Source organism: Triturus cristatus, chromosome 7 (assembly GCF_964204655.1).
Source record: "Triturus cristatus chromosome 7, aTriCri1.1, whole genome shotgun sequence".
NCBI classification, from domain to species: domain Eukaryota; kingdom Metazoa; phylum Chordata; class Amphibia; order Caudata; family Salamandridae; genus Triturus; species Triturus cristatus.
In genome coordinates, this window is record NC_140590.1 from 330570410 (window position 1) to 330587793 (window position 17384).

At 49.1% G+C, this 17384-nt stretch overlaps 1 protein-coding gene across 1 annotated transcript in view; it reads left to right on the forward strand.

Annotated features, from left to right (window-relative positions):
- LOC146809601 (uncharacterized) overlaps positions 1-17384 on the forward strand; it is a 177867-nt gene that overhangs the window by 147623 nt on the left and 12860 nt on the right. Inside the window, exon 6 of the mRNA XM_085616441.1 lies at positions 10152-10228. Within this exon, the coding sequence (XP_085472567.1) occupies positions 10152-10222 (71 nt within the window). The 3' untranslated portion in view covers positions 10223-10228. The remainder of the gene's footprint in view (positions 1-10151; positions 10229-17384) is intronic.

The window sequence follows — 17384 nt, forward strand, 5'->3', positions numbered from 1 at the left end:
TATTTGCAAAAACAAACCACTCCTGTGTGGCGCTTGTAAAGTACATTCAGTAAGACTGACAGACATTGTGATCTTTGTAGATAAATGTGGCTGGAACACCAGATAAGGCTGTAGTGACTACTCCTCCAAATCACAAAATCCTTTCATTAGAAAACGTTGTGGCTGGAACACCAAATGCGGTTGTAGTTTAACTACTCCTCCAACTCACTGTAATCCTTTCATTAGAAAGCGTTGTGGCTGGCACACCAAATGCGGTTGTAGTTTAACTACTTCTCCAACTCACTGTACTCCTTTAGGTTAGCTGTAGTATTCCCAGGCCGTAGTGTCCTTTGGTGATGACACTACTCTGTGGGGCTGTCCGTTGGTGAGGACACTGGTGGGGCTGGCGCTGGCTTGCCTGGAAATACTTTCTTTGTAGATGTAGTTGCTTGTTAGATCTCTTGGTCTCTCTTTAAGTTTCTTTGTAGTTCCTTTGTTTCTGTGCTGTACCAAGAGTCTCTAGGGTCCAAGTCAGCTCGTCGCCAAAATAAATGTTGTGATCTATGAAGAAATTAATAAAACTTTCAAAAATAAAACCCAAACATAGTGCTCAGAATTGCGTAGACTCCAAGCATGTACACAACAAGTACACGATCCACTGAAACCTGTATTTTCCCACGAATTAAAGGCAGGTGACAGGTGTGTCCACTTCACATTACCAGAGACCAAGCAAATCCATTTTGCCTCAGACATCACCTCGATGCAGCGTAACAGCAAACAACACAGCAAATTCTGTTATATGTCATCTTGAGTGTAGAATCAAACTGTAGAGGTGTGGCCTGGTATATGAAAGATACTCCTTATGAATCTCACTCGAGGTTGTAGCAAGCATGTCCCCAGGGTTTTTAATTTTGGCGACGAGGATGGGATGGACCCAAGCGTACTCAAGGACTGAACAGCTGCTCCTGGTGGGGCTGGTGTAGGAGCTGGTACATGACTTGTACCTATCTAGAGCTGGCTGGACTAAGATTGTTAATACCCTGATGCGGATCTAATAAAGTAGACTTAGAAACTTACAACATAGCTACCAGTGTCTTCCTGTACAGAGCACAACAGAAGTCTAGGCTTACACTATCTCTGAAGGGATCACTGGGTTTTTGTATACACTGTTCTGCCCAGGCTCCCTGAAATACAGTGGTGCCCCATAACAAATTGTATGATGGGAAACGTAGCCCACTTCGGCAGCTTCCAGAGCTTTCACCGCTGTGCTGCCTGCTGAACCTTAACCCCTTCGCCGCGGCAGGAATTCCGTCGCGCGCTGGGGGTTTTGGGGGCAGTTACGGGTCCGCTGTGCTCGTGACGGAACCACTCCGTCACGAGTCACGGTTGAGCTGTGCTCATGACGGAGTGGTTCCGTCACGTCTCCGCCCACTGCGCTAATCGCCCGCACAGGCGGGGAATTAGCGCCGCGTGGGCGGAGCGGCCGCCAACGGCCGCAGCATGACGGAACCACTCCGTCATGAGCACAGCGCAACCGTGGCTCATGACGGAGTGGTTCCGTCATGAGCGGGGAAGGGGTTAAGCTTAATAACCCAACCCTGTGCTCCTCCATTCACAATATGCTGCCCACCCAGCTAAACACACCCCTTACGCCTGCTCTCACTAGCCTAATACATTGTTCCTGTTGGGTTTCCAATTCTTTTTTTTTTTTTTTTTGAAACCGTTTATTACATTTTAAAAAGGTTACAAGTATGGGCCTACAACCATCCGGCCGGCCGCTAGAGTGGCAGAAGCATATGACATACATACAGTAAGAGTCTCTTGGCGGTGCAGATCGGTAAATCAGGAGATATCAATAGCGCAGGCCACATAACTCCAAGCCCACAATACGGTTTCCTTTTTTCAAAACAAAACAACACAAAAAACCACACCCGCAAGGCAACCCGCCATCCAAAGTGACGGCACGTGCTCCTTAAGTGGGGGATCCCAACCAGCAGCCAAACTCTGAAGAGGGGAATGGGAATAGATCAGGGACTGGGGAACCACATGCCCGTGGATGAGGGAGGGGGTCGGCTAGGGGGACGGAGCTGGTGAGGCGGCCGGCAGCAGTGGCGGCTCACAAATACCCCCGCGATAGGCGTTCCAGGGGCCCCAGATTTTCACCCACGCCCCAGGCTTACCCCTCGCCACATACACTACCTTTTCACGAAACATACACCAATCCATATGTTCTTTCCAGGCCAACACCGCTGGGGGCCTCTGGGATCCCCACAATTGAGCAATGTCACGCTTAGCTATCATATATCCCAGAGTCACCCACCGCGTCTGCGGGACCGAATAGTCATTTGGTTCCCACACATTCAGCAAGCATCTCCTCGCTTCAGGCAACAGCGCAACACGCGTCACCACACGCAGGACCTCATGCACACCACGCCAGAATCGCTCCACCTGTGGGCATTCCCACAGAATATGCATGAAAGTTGCCAAGGCACCACAGCCACGCTTACACAATCCGTCACCAACAAAGCCCATACGTAGAAGCCTTGGCCCCGTCACGTAAACCCGGTGGAGGATCTTAAGCTGGACGAAGCGAAGGCGAGCCGGGATGGCCACCTCCTTCGGAGAGGCCACCGCGGAAATCCAGTCCTCGTCGTCCAGTTCCAGCCCGTCGGCAACCCAGGCCTCGCGGAGACTAGTCAGCAGGCACGATCTGTCGTTGATCAGTTTTTTATATATAAGGGAGATCGTGCTGTCTGGGACATGGCCATCCAGCACTCTGTCCTCCAGGGGGGAAGACTCCGGAATGGACGCGACATCAGGGAAGACGGAGCCCAGCGCGTGGCGGACTTGTAAGTACCGAAAGTACTCACTGCCTTGCAGCTGAAATTCCGTCTGCAGCGTCTCAAAAGTTTTGAATCCACCCCTCGTCCAGAGGTCTCCCACTGTGCTGATTCCGATCGTGTCCCACTTCTCGAAGCCCTTCGATGTCCACAGGGAGCCCAACCTCTCAGACGCATATAGCGGTGTCGCCCGGGTCAAACGGTCCTTCCACCCCATAGCTGCATTAGCCGCGTGCCAGACACGCACCATGACACGCGTCGGTCCCGTCAGACGGGAGTCGGGCGCGCCAGAGTAGAGCGCTCGATTGTAGTCGCCACCGGGCAGGAGCATCTTGTCCATTTCAAATGCCGGGTTCAGGGCGGGCCCGTAAAGGCCATGATTAATCGCAGCTAGCTGGGAGGCCCAGTAATACCGTTTAATGTCCGGGAGGGCAACTCCCCCATCGTACCACGGGAGCGTCAATTTAGCCAGAGCAATACGCGGCCTCCCGTCCCAGAACAGGCGCCGCTGCAGGCTCTCCACCTCACGGAAGTAGCGCGCCGGAACCAAGTCCATAGTGTTCTGAAGCGCATACAGAAAGCGCGGCAAGGACATCATCTTAAACAAGGCCGCTCGGCCAAGCGGCGAAAGCGGAAGACGCCGCCAACGCGCAACGTCCACCCGCAAGCGCTGGAGGGGGGGTAGCAAGTTCCGCTCGTAGCGGGCCTCCGGGTCTAGAGTAATATATATACCCAGGTACCGGAACCCCTGGGAGGCAATCTGGATCGGGCAGTCCCGTGGTAGGGCCGGAGCCTCCCCGGAAAGCACATACACGCAGGATTTCGCCCAGTTGATGACAAGGCCTGAGTTACGACCGAAGGAGCGCAGAACATCAACCAGGACAATCAGCGAGTTACGCGGGGAGGCGAGATACAAAAGGATATCATCGGCGTAGAGGGACACGCGGTCCTCATGCTCGGGGGTCCAGCGGAGACCACGGATAGAGGGGTGCCACCGCAGCCACTCCGCCAAGGGCTCCAAGGCCAATGCAAACAAGAGTGGTGACAAGGGGCAACCCTGACGCGTGCCCCGCCCCAGCGCGAAGGGGGCCGAGACTCGCCCATTCACCACCACCTGCGCCAATGGGCCCGAATACAACAATTTGACCCAGCTAATGAATCCCGGTCCAAATCCAAATTTCGCCAGCATCGCCCAGATGTATGGCCATTCAAGCGTGTCAAAGGCCATAGTGGCGTCTAAGGACGCCAAGATGGCCGGCTCCCGCACAAACGGGACACGCGCGAGCACCCCGTGCAAGCGTCGCAGATTAAGAGCCGTGTTACGATGGGGTATAAAGCCAGATTGGTCTTGGTGGACCAAATCGCCCACCACGCCAACCAGCCGGTTGGCCAGTACCTTGGCGAGGATTTTGGGCTCCGCGTTCAAGAGCGAGATAGGCCTATAGGATGTAACCCGCTCACGGGGTCTCCCCTCCTTGTGGATCACCACGATTGTGGCCAGACGCTGGTCCGGCGGGAGGGAACCCTGCGAGTGGGCCGCCAGGAACATCGCGCGCAGGTGGGGCGCCAGTACATCCGGTCGCAGCTTGTAAAGCTCGATGGGGATACCATTGGGGCCCATGGCCTTGCCGGATGCGACCGAGCGAATAGCCAGGGCAATTTCGTCCGAGGTGGGAGGAGCGTCCAGCAAATCCCTGTCCTCCACCGTAAGGGAGGGCAGCGCGATATCCCGAAGCAGGGCATGGGAATCTTCCTCCGAGCAGGGAGAGACCGGGGAGTACACCTCGCGGAAGTAATCCGCGAAGCAGGAGACAATGGCTTCCGGCTCGGTGACAGGCACACCATCCATCCCCTCAATCAAAGGAACCACACGACTCGCTCTCTCCCTCTTGTCCAACCACGCAATCAATTTACCAGCCTTATCACCCACATCATACAGTCGCCCCTGTTGCTCTCTACTGAGGCCCCTGGCCGCCTCCGTGACGAGGGCCCTATAGGCCGCCTGCTTGAGGTGCAGAACATGCAACTTGGCGTCTGTGACCCCGCTCCCCAGGTCCCCCTCTAGTTCCACAATTTCGGCCTCCACCCGGGTTACCTCCTCCCGCTCGCGCCTCCGGGCATGGGAGATAAAGGAGAGGGCCTCCCCTCTGAGAACTACCTTAAAAGCCTCCCACAGGGAGATGGCCGAAGGGACAGACCCCACATTCTCATCAAAGTATCGCTGTAAGGATTTGATCAAGTCGGCACGAATAGTGGGGTCACGCAAGTACCAAGCATTGATTGGAGCCACCCTGCCCTCCCCCCTAGGGAAGACATCGAAATGTAACAGCAATGGGGAGTGATCTGAAATGCCCCGCGCCAGATGGCACACCTCTCCCACCCTCCCAGCATAGGCCGCCGGGACAAGGATGTAATCAAGCCGCGAGAGGCTACCATGGGCACCCGAGTGGAAGGTGTATTGCCGCTGTGCGGGATGCTTTAGTCGCCAACAATCCACCAGGCCCAGTGTATCTAAAAGGCCGGACAGCCAAGCCCGTGCCCGGGGGAGGTCCCTAGGGGGATGGCGATCCATAGACCCAGAAACTACCGCATTAAAGTCCCCCCCAACCACCAGCAGGCCACCCGGGAGGTCCAGGAGGAGGCGCCCCAAGTCCGCAAATGTAGTAGATTGTAACCCAGGCGGGACGTACACTGATATAAAGACAAACACTCTACCCTCCATTCTACCCACCAGAACAGTGTAGCGTCCCCTCTCATCATGGCGCACCTCATCAATCTCCAACGGGAGCGAGTTCTTAATCATGATACCCACCCCCCGCGAGCCCGAGGTGAAGCCCGAGTGGGCCACCAATCGATAGCCTCGCCGATTCATGGCATGAAAGGAGTTACCTATAAGGTGTGTCTCCTGCAGGAAGATAACATCTGGTGAGATACGTTTCAGGTACTGCAGGACCACACCACGCTTAATCCTGTCCCCCAGGCCGTTAACATTCCATGACAACACAGTCAAATCCCTACCCCCCATCATACGTAGAAGCAATCAGTCGTCCCCCACAGAGCATCTCGAGAGCAACAATACAGTAAAGGGCTTGCCTTGCGGTGCAAACAAACAACACATCCCCCCCACCCCCCCATCCCAACAGAACTCCCCCCTCCCTGCACCCCTGCATGAGCCCAGACAGCCCCCCCAAAGTGCAGTGTGCCTGTCGCCCCATAGATGAAAAACTAACTAGTCCCCCAGAGGAGGAGGGAAGCCCCCAACAGACCCCACACGACCTCCATAGGAGGGGAACATAAACGATCCGTAAATGGTGAAGGAATGTTGTCCAGAGCCAGGCCTATTCGTAACCCCTCAGTTCTGATCCGGCGGGCCCTCCCCGCCAACCGCACCCCCCCCACCCCCTCGGCCCCGATCTCCAGGCAGAGTGTCCAACCAGTCCCCAGCCGCCTCGGGTCGGTCAAAAAAGTGCGTGCGCCCATCCACCTCCACCCTTAGCTTAGCTGGAAAAAGCATTGAGTACTTAAGGTTCAGGTCCCGTAGGCGACGTTTAACTCCGAGAAAACTCAATCTCTGTTTTTGGACCGCCGGAGTAAAGTCTGGGTAGAAATGCACATCCATGTTATCAAGCTTGACCGGTCCCTGTTGCCTGGAGGTCTGCAGGATAGCGTCTCTGTCCCGAAAATTAAAAATCCGGGCAATGAGAGGCCGCGGCGGGGCACCGGCCTTAGGTCTGCCCCCAGGGACCCGGTGAGCACGTTCCACCGCAAAAAGCTTACTCAGCCCCCGGGGCTGGAGATGGGTAAGGATCAATTCTTCCACAAAAAGATCTGCCGCCTCCGCCTCTCGTCCCTCCGGCACCCCCACAATGCGAACGTTATTCCTCCGGGCCCGACCCTCGGAATCCTCCAGTCGCCGGTCCATCAGGGCGCTCGCCTGGCCAAGCCGGCGCACCTCCTTTTGGAGGGCCACCACGTCCGTCGTGAGGCTCGTTGTGGTGTGGGCCAGGGAATCGACCCGGTCGTTGGTTTTGGACAAGTCAGCCCTCACAAGGCTAACATCCACCAGGACCGAGTCTATCTTTTGCGCTAGGGTGTCGAAGCGCTGGTCCACCGAGGCCTTCATCTCTGCGATGGCGCCCATGACGTCCCGGAGGGTCAGATCCACCGGTTGAGCAGATGCCTCCGTCGGGCCCGCCGGGGATGTGCGCGATGTCTCCGGAGATCCCTTCTGGAGGGTGTAGCGGTCCATACTGTTGGATTGAGGCACCGGGCCGCGGCGGGTCGTCTTCACCTTCGCCCGGTCGCCATCTTGTTTGGTGGACATGCCTGCTCTCCCACCGTCGTGCCAATCTCCTCGAAAGGGCCGATAAACCAGTTCACGGGTTCCGGGGGGGGGAGGGCGACCACTGGGCCGCAGGACGACTCACGGCCGGCGGGTCAGCCGGGCACCTGGACAAGGCCACACCACCGCACCCCGCTCCGCAACCCTACCTCGCTTGAGGGCAAGGAGAGCGCAAAAGCGAAAGTGAAAGCACGGGGTACGCGAGTCGCCCAGCCCTGCCCGCCGCTGTTGTTCGCTTTGTCCCCGGATCGCCCCACTACTCCAATCCGGGGGGCCAGCGCGGAGAAGGCCGCAACCTTCAATCGGTGCTCCCACCGGTGTCCGGGGTCCGATTCGAAAACGAAAAACGGATGGCGCCTCAGCTCGGGTTCACCGATGCAGTCCCCTCAACAAGGACAGGATATAGGCAGGATTAATTCAGGAGGTCGTGGTGGTCCTCGGGAGCCTCGCACCTACGCGGCCATCTTGGTTGCGCGCTAGGCTCCTCCCCTCGGGTTTCCAATTCTTAGTTGACACAGCCGCAGAGGAGCAGGTCCTCAGAAGACAAAGTGCAAAAAATGAGTTTTGGGGAATTCAGAGAACTGCATTTTTTTGAAACCCATATAATTTACAGAAGAAAAAAGCGTCATACTTAGCCTGAAGGAATTTCGTTGGTTTGCTTTTGAAATGTGATGCAAGAATTCCCATCATAGCGATCCCACCAGGCTTCTGAGTTTAACTAAGCTGAAAATACCGGCCCTCGTCTTGTCCAGAAAATGTTTTCCAGAGCATCCCAGCACGTACAAGATTCTCACATATCTCTGACTTGAACGAGACGTATTAGAATTGAAAGGTGATGTGAGGTGCTTGTGTGGACTGGGTGGGCGTGCTGTAGTATGTTGCGTGCGAACGTTGTGAGAATGTGATGATGTTTGACATACTGGTGATGGACTGGGTGAAGCCTGGCAGCTGATTAAAGTTGGAGGAATATTGGAGCCCTTGCAAGAGATGCCTGCTGTTGCTGTAATATATGGACCTAACATGGAATAAAGAACTTACCTCCGAAATGAATGGTTCCCGACTCTTGTGTGAAGACCATGCTCTCGAACTACTGTATAGGGCCACCTTCTTCTCTACCTTCATCTAGAATAGGATATTGTCCATCTCCCCAATTATGTGCAGAATCAGAAACATGGTCAAAGGTCAACTTTAAGTCAGCAAGTAATAGGAAAGGAAGCTGAGTCATGGAAGGTTAATGCATTGTGGTGTAGTGATTTTTAAAGAGGTCAGTCTTCAACTCTTTACTAACTTGGAGCAGCATTGGGGGTGGTCCCGATTGATATTGGGATATTGTCCAGATCCTGGGTGCATAGATGGGAAAGGCCTGTTGTCTTGTTTTTCTTTTTTTTTTGCACATGTTAGTCTGCAGTCTGATTGTGTCCTGTGCGTTTGTCAAGAACCACCATAGAATGTGACCATGCCTGCAAGATAAGTGGGGGTGCTATTTGTGAGGGCTCTGTAAATGATGCAGCTAGTTTTGAAGAAGATGATAGTGGCTTGCAAGAGAAGCCAATGGAGTCCCTTTAGAGTGTGGGTGATCACATTTCTTAGGCCTTATGCTGTGGCATGTAGGATGTCTCTAAGGGATGCCAGTGTGGAGTCTGAGAGACCACGGAGGAAGGACATTACCACTATCCAGATGTAAGATTACAAGGGCATGAACAGCAGTTCCTACGTCTCTAATGAATGATTAGAAAAACACTGTTTGACTTTCTTTAGAAGAGAGAGCTGGTACAAGGCAGTCTGGATTTTGGCAATGTGTTCCTGGAGAGAGAGGTCGGTGTGCAGGGTGCATCCAAGTGATTTGGCATTCAGTGAGAGTAGGGGATTGAAACTGTCAATGTTCATGTAATTGATCCAGTTTTATACTGTATCTTGTTTGTTGTGCTTGGCAAATACCAGGACTTCTGTCTCGATTGCATATATCACCTCTCTGCCTCTGAGTTAAATCCTCCCTATGTCGAACATATTCAGCCCCTTGGTTTTCTGCCGACCTCTGGGCTGAAAATCGCAATGAGAACGAACCTGGAGAAGGAACTGTTCTCCATCTGATAAAGTGATCTACAAAGTAGCTATAAAAAGATATGAATCAATAAGAAAGACTCAGGCTGAGGTATTTTCTCAGAGATTTAATTCAGCAGACTGTGCTCACAGAGAAATCTTTTCTGGCCCCACGGGTTGCAGTTGTGTGATCACGCCCTCCCTGGATTTTGCGAGAAACTGTCTTATTTTTCAAGAGAAGGTATCAAAATTCATCAATAATTTTCTGACTCTTTGGAAAGCGTGCTTCGATAAAGTTGCACATTGGATTAAAAAAAAATTTAGACACTAAATCTGTTGTTCAATGTTAAAACAAAGAGCCAAAACAAATCCCTGTAGTACTCCTTTCTTTATTTCAATTCTACGGACACGTTCGCCGTTTGGGCCCCACCGACCTGAGCATAGCTGTCGGAGTGTAGTTGGCTAAGTAAATCTAAAATGTCTGGGAGGATTTCTATATCTCGCAGAACTTCCCACAGCTTGCTTCGTGACTCCATGTCAAAAGCTGTGCAAAGGTCTACAAAGACAACGTAAAGGCGACCCCTACACCCCGCAAGAGATTCAGTCTTCCATTTTATCAAACAAAGCACTTGGTCAACTGTGCTTATATCTCTGGCTATTAATGTAATTTCACAACAACCAGGATGTTAATTTATCAAGAACTAGCCTGGTAAAAATCTTTAGAAAACTATCAATAAATAAAGCTGATTAGGCGATAGTTACTAGGGTCTGTTCGAGATCCCTTATGAATTGGAAGGATCACTGCCCCCTTCCAGGTATATGGAATGGGGGCACCTGCAGCTATAGCATTTGATAAGCCTTTACCGGAAGGTAAGTACATTTTTCTTCTGTGGAACAGGTTTTCCTTCTGCCTTGTGACTAACTGAGACCCTTTCTGCATTCCCTTACAGGCCGTTCCAGTCACATGCCATACCCCATGCTATATGTTCTACTGGGAGCACTGCTTCTAGTTATAATTTAAAAACAGGTGAGCTATGCATTTATTTTTCATTGGATGTAGAACTGTGCTCCTAGCTTATTGCTTTATATTAAAGAGTAGTCCACAACAAAAGGAAGCTGTGCCACCAACAGTCAGGCGGCTGCAGACATTAGGAATGCATGGTGTCCATAAGGTGAAGAGGCACCAGTTCCTTATACCACCATTTCTCTGCAATTACTCATAATTCCTGCTGCATGCTGGGAAAGGAAACCTCAGCACTAATTCCAGAGAGGGAAGGGGGGCCCTTGATGGGCACTAAGGGGTTTATTCCCATACTACGGGGTTTGGCTTGTCCCAGGCGCAATATTGCTGCACCATTCTCAAAACCTCAGCTCGTCATAGTGGTAATGCTGCATGTTTTACCCCATTCCCAGCTGCAATTCTCAATATATTTAATGGTACTTTGCAAAGATGTCATCACGTTTTACGTGCCAAAATGTTATGGGGGACGGGGGTGCGATCTGCCTGACATTTGTGCAATGTTAGTAATTACAACGCAGGGGCAAACTTTTGTTTTCATTCCAGTAATTAGAACGGCAATTGAAATGAGGGGCCCAAGTACAGTTGTTGTCCTACATTGGTTTGTCATTTGCGACAAAATTGGATTGCATGTTCTGAAAAGGCTCTGCCACCCTGCCATGTGCATTTAATTCCAGCTTGCCTTGTGTTTTTCTTACAGTGGACATCAGAGTCCACAGGTGGTGTGCTACATTTGTACTATGCTGTTCATCAGCAAAGAAACCCCCCACCTCAGTGAGGAGTATGGGTGCTACTGGTCTCTCTCTTATAGTTCAGTTACACAGACATTTTCACCTAATCAGAGAGCCATTACCTATGCATATCATTTGTGGGATATATGTGTATGCGCTTGGTGTTTTTTTTCCCCTGTAACAGAGTCATCGGACACCGTGTTCCTGCAGGCACATGATGGTTGTCTCCAGTTGTCCATAGTGGACAAAACTGCTTGTGCATCATTGTGATGAAGACCGCCTGACTAAAACCAGTCTTGCATGGTAGGAGAAGTGACGCTTTCCAATCCCTTATTACGTTCATGGTAGATTTACCCTTTTAGAGTACAGCCCACCCTTACTCTATTATGTTTCTGGCCATGGCCTAGATACAATACCCCTGTACCAGGGCTTTACTTTGATCGGTCCAAAGCCTTGACCAGTGTATATTGGTAAAACTGTGGATTACTTGCTTTGGAAACCTGTACATATTAGAGACAAAGAATAAATATGTAATTCTTCCTGATTGAGCGATGGACTTTTCACTTGAAAAAGGTAGACCGTTTCTGTCTCCGGTTTTCCTTTAGCTATTACAAGGAGTATAAATACCGGTCCAATCAAGCCAATAGCTGGTACAACATCTGAAAACTGAGAATCTTTCAGACCAGTGTCCTCCAGACACATTGTGTGGCGCTGAATAGTTGCTAGAGATTGCTATTCCTCAGGTTGAAGACAAGTGTGGTTTTATAGCGACTATTGTGCCACCATCTGTTAAAAAGGAGCTGTACTGCCCTGCGTTGAGAGGAACCGATGCCACGGGAAGGTCTACCTATCCCCTATCTGACACAGAAACTGAGACTAGCCAGGCGAGCCAAGATCTTTGAATATTATCTGGTCTATAAGAAACCAACATTATATACAAGCATCACTTGGATCATGGAGAGGCTTTTCTGGAACATCCGTAGAGAGTCCACACGTTTGCAACCTTAAAATGCCTGTACCTGCCTTTCTAAAATCCCACAGAAACTTGAGTTTATGAAGTCATCACAACCCTGTCATGCTACCTGATCTAAGTGCCTTCCATCCTGATTCTGAAACAGTAGGAACAATTTCCCTGGCCTTTCATAGTTCAGGTGATGTTTTCATTTTAAGTTGCCTTTGGTTCTCACCCCAAACGTCTAGCTCTCCATGGGAACAAAAGAAGGTTTGGGATCCAATGAGTGTTCCCAGTGCCTTACCTAGCCATGTGACTGTAACCTGTAGCAGCTGAGATATAGCTACGTAAATATAGGTATCCCCAGAGGGCATTATAGTACTTACTTACACTACTACATCAGCTCCAGTTCCAAGTATGACACTGGTTTAGACGTTTACTACTGTGTAAAATGCAAACTGGACACTGCTTACAAGACCCCGGGCCATTATTGACTTGCACATCAAGGCTCTTGGCGGCCTAAAAACACTATAATTGGTTTTGCTTGGATGGGACACTTGTTGTTTTGGCTGGATTTCTTGAGAAAGGACTTACCAATTTTTAAACTGAAAACAAAGCAACTGGGATTTCAGGTCACTGAGTTGCACATTTTTATTATACCCAGAGCTGATTAAAACAGTACCAGGCATATCATATTAAGGTTGTTACATTGGATTCCTTTGCTCTAACACATCTGTCCTACTGACTTAGTAAATATTGTAGTAAAATCAAAGAGACCTGAAGTCCTCCTAGTTGATCTAAGTGCAGTGCTGTAGAATAATATTGTCAAAGGAATGAATGTAACGGCCTTCTGATTTAAATATGTATCACATATTAACCTTCCCACTTTGTATATCTGCAAAACAAAATTTCTATTAATCTTTGAAGGTTAACCACAGGTTGGGCATTCAGTTTTAGTGTACCAGGAATGCTGTATCTGCATTTCTAGCTTCAAATATGTGCTTGAGAAAACCTTGGCTACTCAGGTTTGCGACCATAGGATTGCTAACCTAATTGTTCCTACTAATAATCTGATTACATGCTGGGTTTAAATTCAGATCCCTGGAGTTTGGACACGGATCGTTATTCCAAATTGTGTTATAATGATCACAACCTGACTGTTCTCCCATGATAGGTCTAATCTGCTGAAATCTATCCGGGTAAGACACCCGGGTAAAGAGCAAAACAAGTGGAGTTTGTGTTTGTTTTAAATATCAATTTCAATCACAATTAAATACCAATTCTACATGTTGCTCCTTATTTCCAAGTTTAAAAAAATCAAAACAGTGGCAGATTCTTCGATCTCAGAGTGGTGAAATCTTCTAGAGGGTCTGGAGATTAGAGAAAACTAGTCTCAGGAGGAACAGGTTCTTCACACCAGTGTGTTGGTACTGTGGACGATTTGGCTTGAGCTCAGAGCTTTCCTCCCCTCCATTTAGGGTTGGTCTGTCCACATCTTGACGGACAAAATGACAGTGATAATGGCAAGTCAGCGAACAAGGGCGAGTAGGGTCTAGCCTCCTTTGCCAGGAATCATTGAGACTTTGAACATGGACAAACCACCAGGGGATGTGGCTCACCTCCAATAACCTAGCGTCTCTCTGAATGTTAGGGTCGATAACCTGAGCTTGTATTATCTTGCTGATCACAAATGGGGTCTTTTACCAGAGATAGTCCAGAAAATCCTCGCCCAGTGGGGCACTCCTCAGGTGGCCTTGTTCGCCTCATTGGAAAATGCTCAGCGCCAGCAGTTCTGTGCCCTTCAGTATTTGTTAAGTGGAGCCTTGGGGGATGCATTTCAGTGGGACCTTTTCGGATGCATTATGCAATTACCCAATCCACTTCCCCCAACAATATCCTTGAATCCTTGGGCCCTGTGGTGCTTCTTCCTCAGAATCCAAGTCATTTTTTTGCCCCAAATTGGCCAAGGAGGGTGTGGTAAGTGGACCTTCTGTACTTCTCCACTTATGCCCGGTTCAAGCTGCCATTCAGAATGGACCCAGTCCGTAGGAATTGTTCTGCACCCCAATTTCATGGAGAATAAGTGGGGACATCTAGGTTTCTTTCCACTGCCACCGGAAGTGAATGACATTCTATCAGAGCGATGTCCCTCTACCAAATCTGCCTACTCTGGCCGATCGTGTAACTTTGTTGAGTGGTGCGCTGACAGTAGCATAGACCCTTTGCAAGCCAAGTTTTCATAGGTTCTACAATTATCGCTTACCCTTGGCCAAAGGGGTTGTGCATTTGGTACTATCAAGGGGTATTTGCAGCCACTGTCAGCATTTCTCTGTTTGCCAGACCAGCCGTCCCTTTTCAAATCGACCACTGTAATGCACTTCCTGAAAGGGCCAACAACTAAGTATCCTCCAGCTCACTTTGTTGTGCCCCACCGGGGCATTAATTTGGTTTTAACTTTTCTCACGTGGACTCCATTTGAAGCACTTCATAGTTGTCCTTTGAGGCTGTTGACTCTAAAAATAGTGTTTTTGGTGGGTATCACTTCAGCAAGTCAAGTAAGCAAACTCCCATACCCCTTTTACTTCCTTTTATCCTGACAAGTTGGTGTGGCGATCCAGGCTGCTTTGCTGCTAAAGCTGGTGACTTCCATCTAAATCAGGCCATCACCCCCTCCCAACCTTTGATCCCTCGCCCCATACCACTAAGGAGGAGGAGTGATTGCACAGGTTGAATCCTAGGTGGGCAGTAAACTGTGCCCAGATTGCACCAAGGAACACCACTGAATGACCCACTCTTCGTGGGCTACTGTGATGCATAGAAAGGCAAAGCGGTACTGAAAAAGGACCCTATCCAGGTTGATCATCCTCTGCATCAAGATCTGCTATGCTTTAGCCAAGAAGGAACCTCCAGAAGGGGTCAGGGCACATGCCACTGGTGCCAAATGTACCAACTCTGCCCTTGCAAAAGGTGTACCGATTGCAGAGATATACCAGGTGGCTTTATGGACTTTCCTGCATGCCTTCGCCCAGCAATACTGTCAGCATTCTGAGTTTGTATGACCACTTCTAGCATGATCTTGCTGATAAAGGGAATGCTGAAGATGGGTGTTAGAGCTGGCATCTTTTGGAATGTTTCCCCGGTCTTTTTGCCATCTGACCTCCTGTTTTTGATGGTATGATGGACTTCGTTTTTACTGGTTTGGTGTCTCTACGCACTTTTTCACTGCTGTTCAGTGCTAATGTGCAAGTGCTCCTACTGTAAATTGCGTTATGATTGGGTTTCCATGATTGGTATATTTGATTTACTGGTAAGTCCCTAGTACAGTGCACTGTGTGTGCCTAGGGCCTGTAAATCAAATGCTACTAGTGGTCCTGCAGCACCCCCAAGTAGCCTCTCAAAGATGTCTCAGACCTGCCACTGCAGTTTCTGAGCACAGTCTTTACTGCCATGTTGACCTGGTAAATGCCCCCACTTGCCAGACCCTAACCTTCCCTTTTCTTACATGTAGGACACCCATAAGGTAGGCCCAAGGTAGCCCTGTGGGCAGGGTGCAGTGTATTTGAAAGGTAGGACATGTAGTGGTGTGTTTTACATGTCCAACCGGATAGTGAAATACTGTGCATTTTGTTTTTTACTAATGAAAGGCTGTATGTTTCATAGGTGAACATGGAAGCTGCCTTGTAACATCTTGCAAGTGTAACTTTCCATTGGGATAAGATAGAGAAATGTAGATTAGGCCCTCTGAACTCAAAATGTAAGAACGCATCTTTTAGTAAAGGTGGCTTTTAAATTGTGTGTTTCAAAATGACACTTTTATAAAGTGCAAAGTAGGAGACAAGGAAACCCTAGAAGTCGGACGGGACCAAGGGTAGACATATATTATAAGGAACAGTGGTCCCATTCACAAAAAGTAGATAAAGTATCACAATTAATACAATGAGAAATTGGATTTATACACGTAGTCAATGCAAAGAATAATAATAAATGCAATTTAATTGTGTTTCACAAGCTACTAATAAGCAAAACAGGTGAGTGAGCTAACGGTGACAGGGTAAAAGGGGAAACCAGCCGATTTCCTAAACCCAGGCAGGTGACTTAAAAGGTGACTTTTGGTGCATGAACATAGGCAATAACAGAAAAAGTCAGATCGGCGCTGGGGGTCGCGTAACTAGTTAGCATGGAGGAGTCTCGTTCGTTATCGGAATTAACCAGACAAATCGTTCCACCAACTAAGAACGGCCATGCACCACCACCCATAGAATCGAGAAAGAGCTATCAAACTAGTTACGGAGTTAGGGAGTGTCTTCCATGAGCTGGCCAGATTTGGCAAAATATAGTTCATCTAGGAATCTGCTGTTTACTATAGAATATGAAAAATACTGGTCACCCGTTTTAGCCATTTTTTGTCTCTTTTCTTTCTCTGGATAAGTGTTTTTTTCTCAAAGATGTTACATCTGTTATATTTCTAGGTGCGTATATTAGAACTTTGTAAACCTTCTTGGAATTGTTGAGGCCTTCAGTAGTCCGGTGGAATGGCAATTGCTACTGTGTTATTCCTCTTTTTCCTGATCTGTATACATATGCCGATTTGTAACTCTCATAGAAGGGCCAAAATCCTGCGTGCTATTCAGTTATTTCCTTCTAACACAACCTTGAGAGCCACCAAACACTGAAAACACCAATTATCAGTGCATTCGCTATTCCCACCCAACTTGCAATAACATACAGCGATGCAGGGCATGTGGGGGCGCCAGGATGGGCACACATACACCACAGTGTTGGTTGCCTAGTAATTTTAATGGATCTGTCAATTTATTTCATGGCTTCAAGTTGTCTTGTAATTTCAGAGCTAATCCCTTCCAAACATATTTCAAAGCAAATGTTGTGCCAAGGAGAGGAAAAGGGAACTTTGTGTCATTAAGTTGTGCCACATTAATTCTTAATTTGGTGATGCTACATTTAGTTTCTAAGACAGACCCCACATGTCCCCACATTAATCATTCATGTCCACCCCGTCTGTCTCATATTCTGTCGCGGAGTGAGATCCGTCCTTCTCTGGCATAGATCTTACGAAAAAGCTGGGCTGCTCAAGAGTTTTATCTGCAACACTAAATCTGAACCAGGCCTGGTAATGCCTGGCTTATTGCTCGTTCAGTGTCTGCAGTTTGTTCTTGACGCTATTGAATGATCTCGTGGCCTCCTATATGGGTGGTGTAAAATCAGAAAATGGGATATTGAGACACCATTATGGACTAATTATCGGGGCTGTTGAACTAGACTTAGAGCTGTGTCTCAGTCTCCTCAATCGGGCAGACATTCAATTGTCGGTCGAGGAAGTGCTCTTGAGGCAGGTCTTGCAGCCTTTAATCTGTGCTCTCTTTCCACAATCAAGACCATGAAAAATGTATCTTTGCCACAGAATTCTACTAGGAGGGATACAGCAAAAGTTTTAAGGTTGCCAGGATTGGTTGATTCTGCTTCA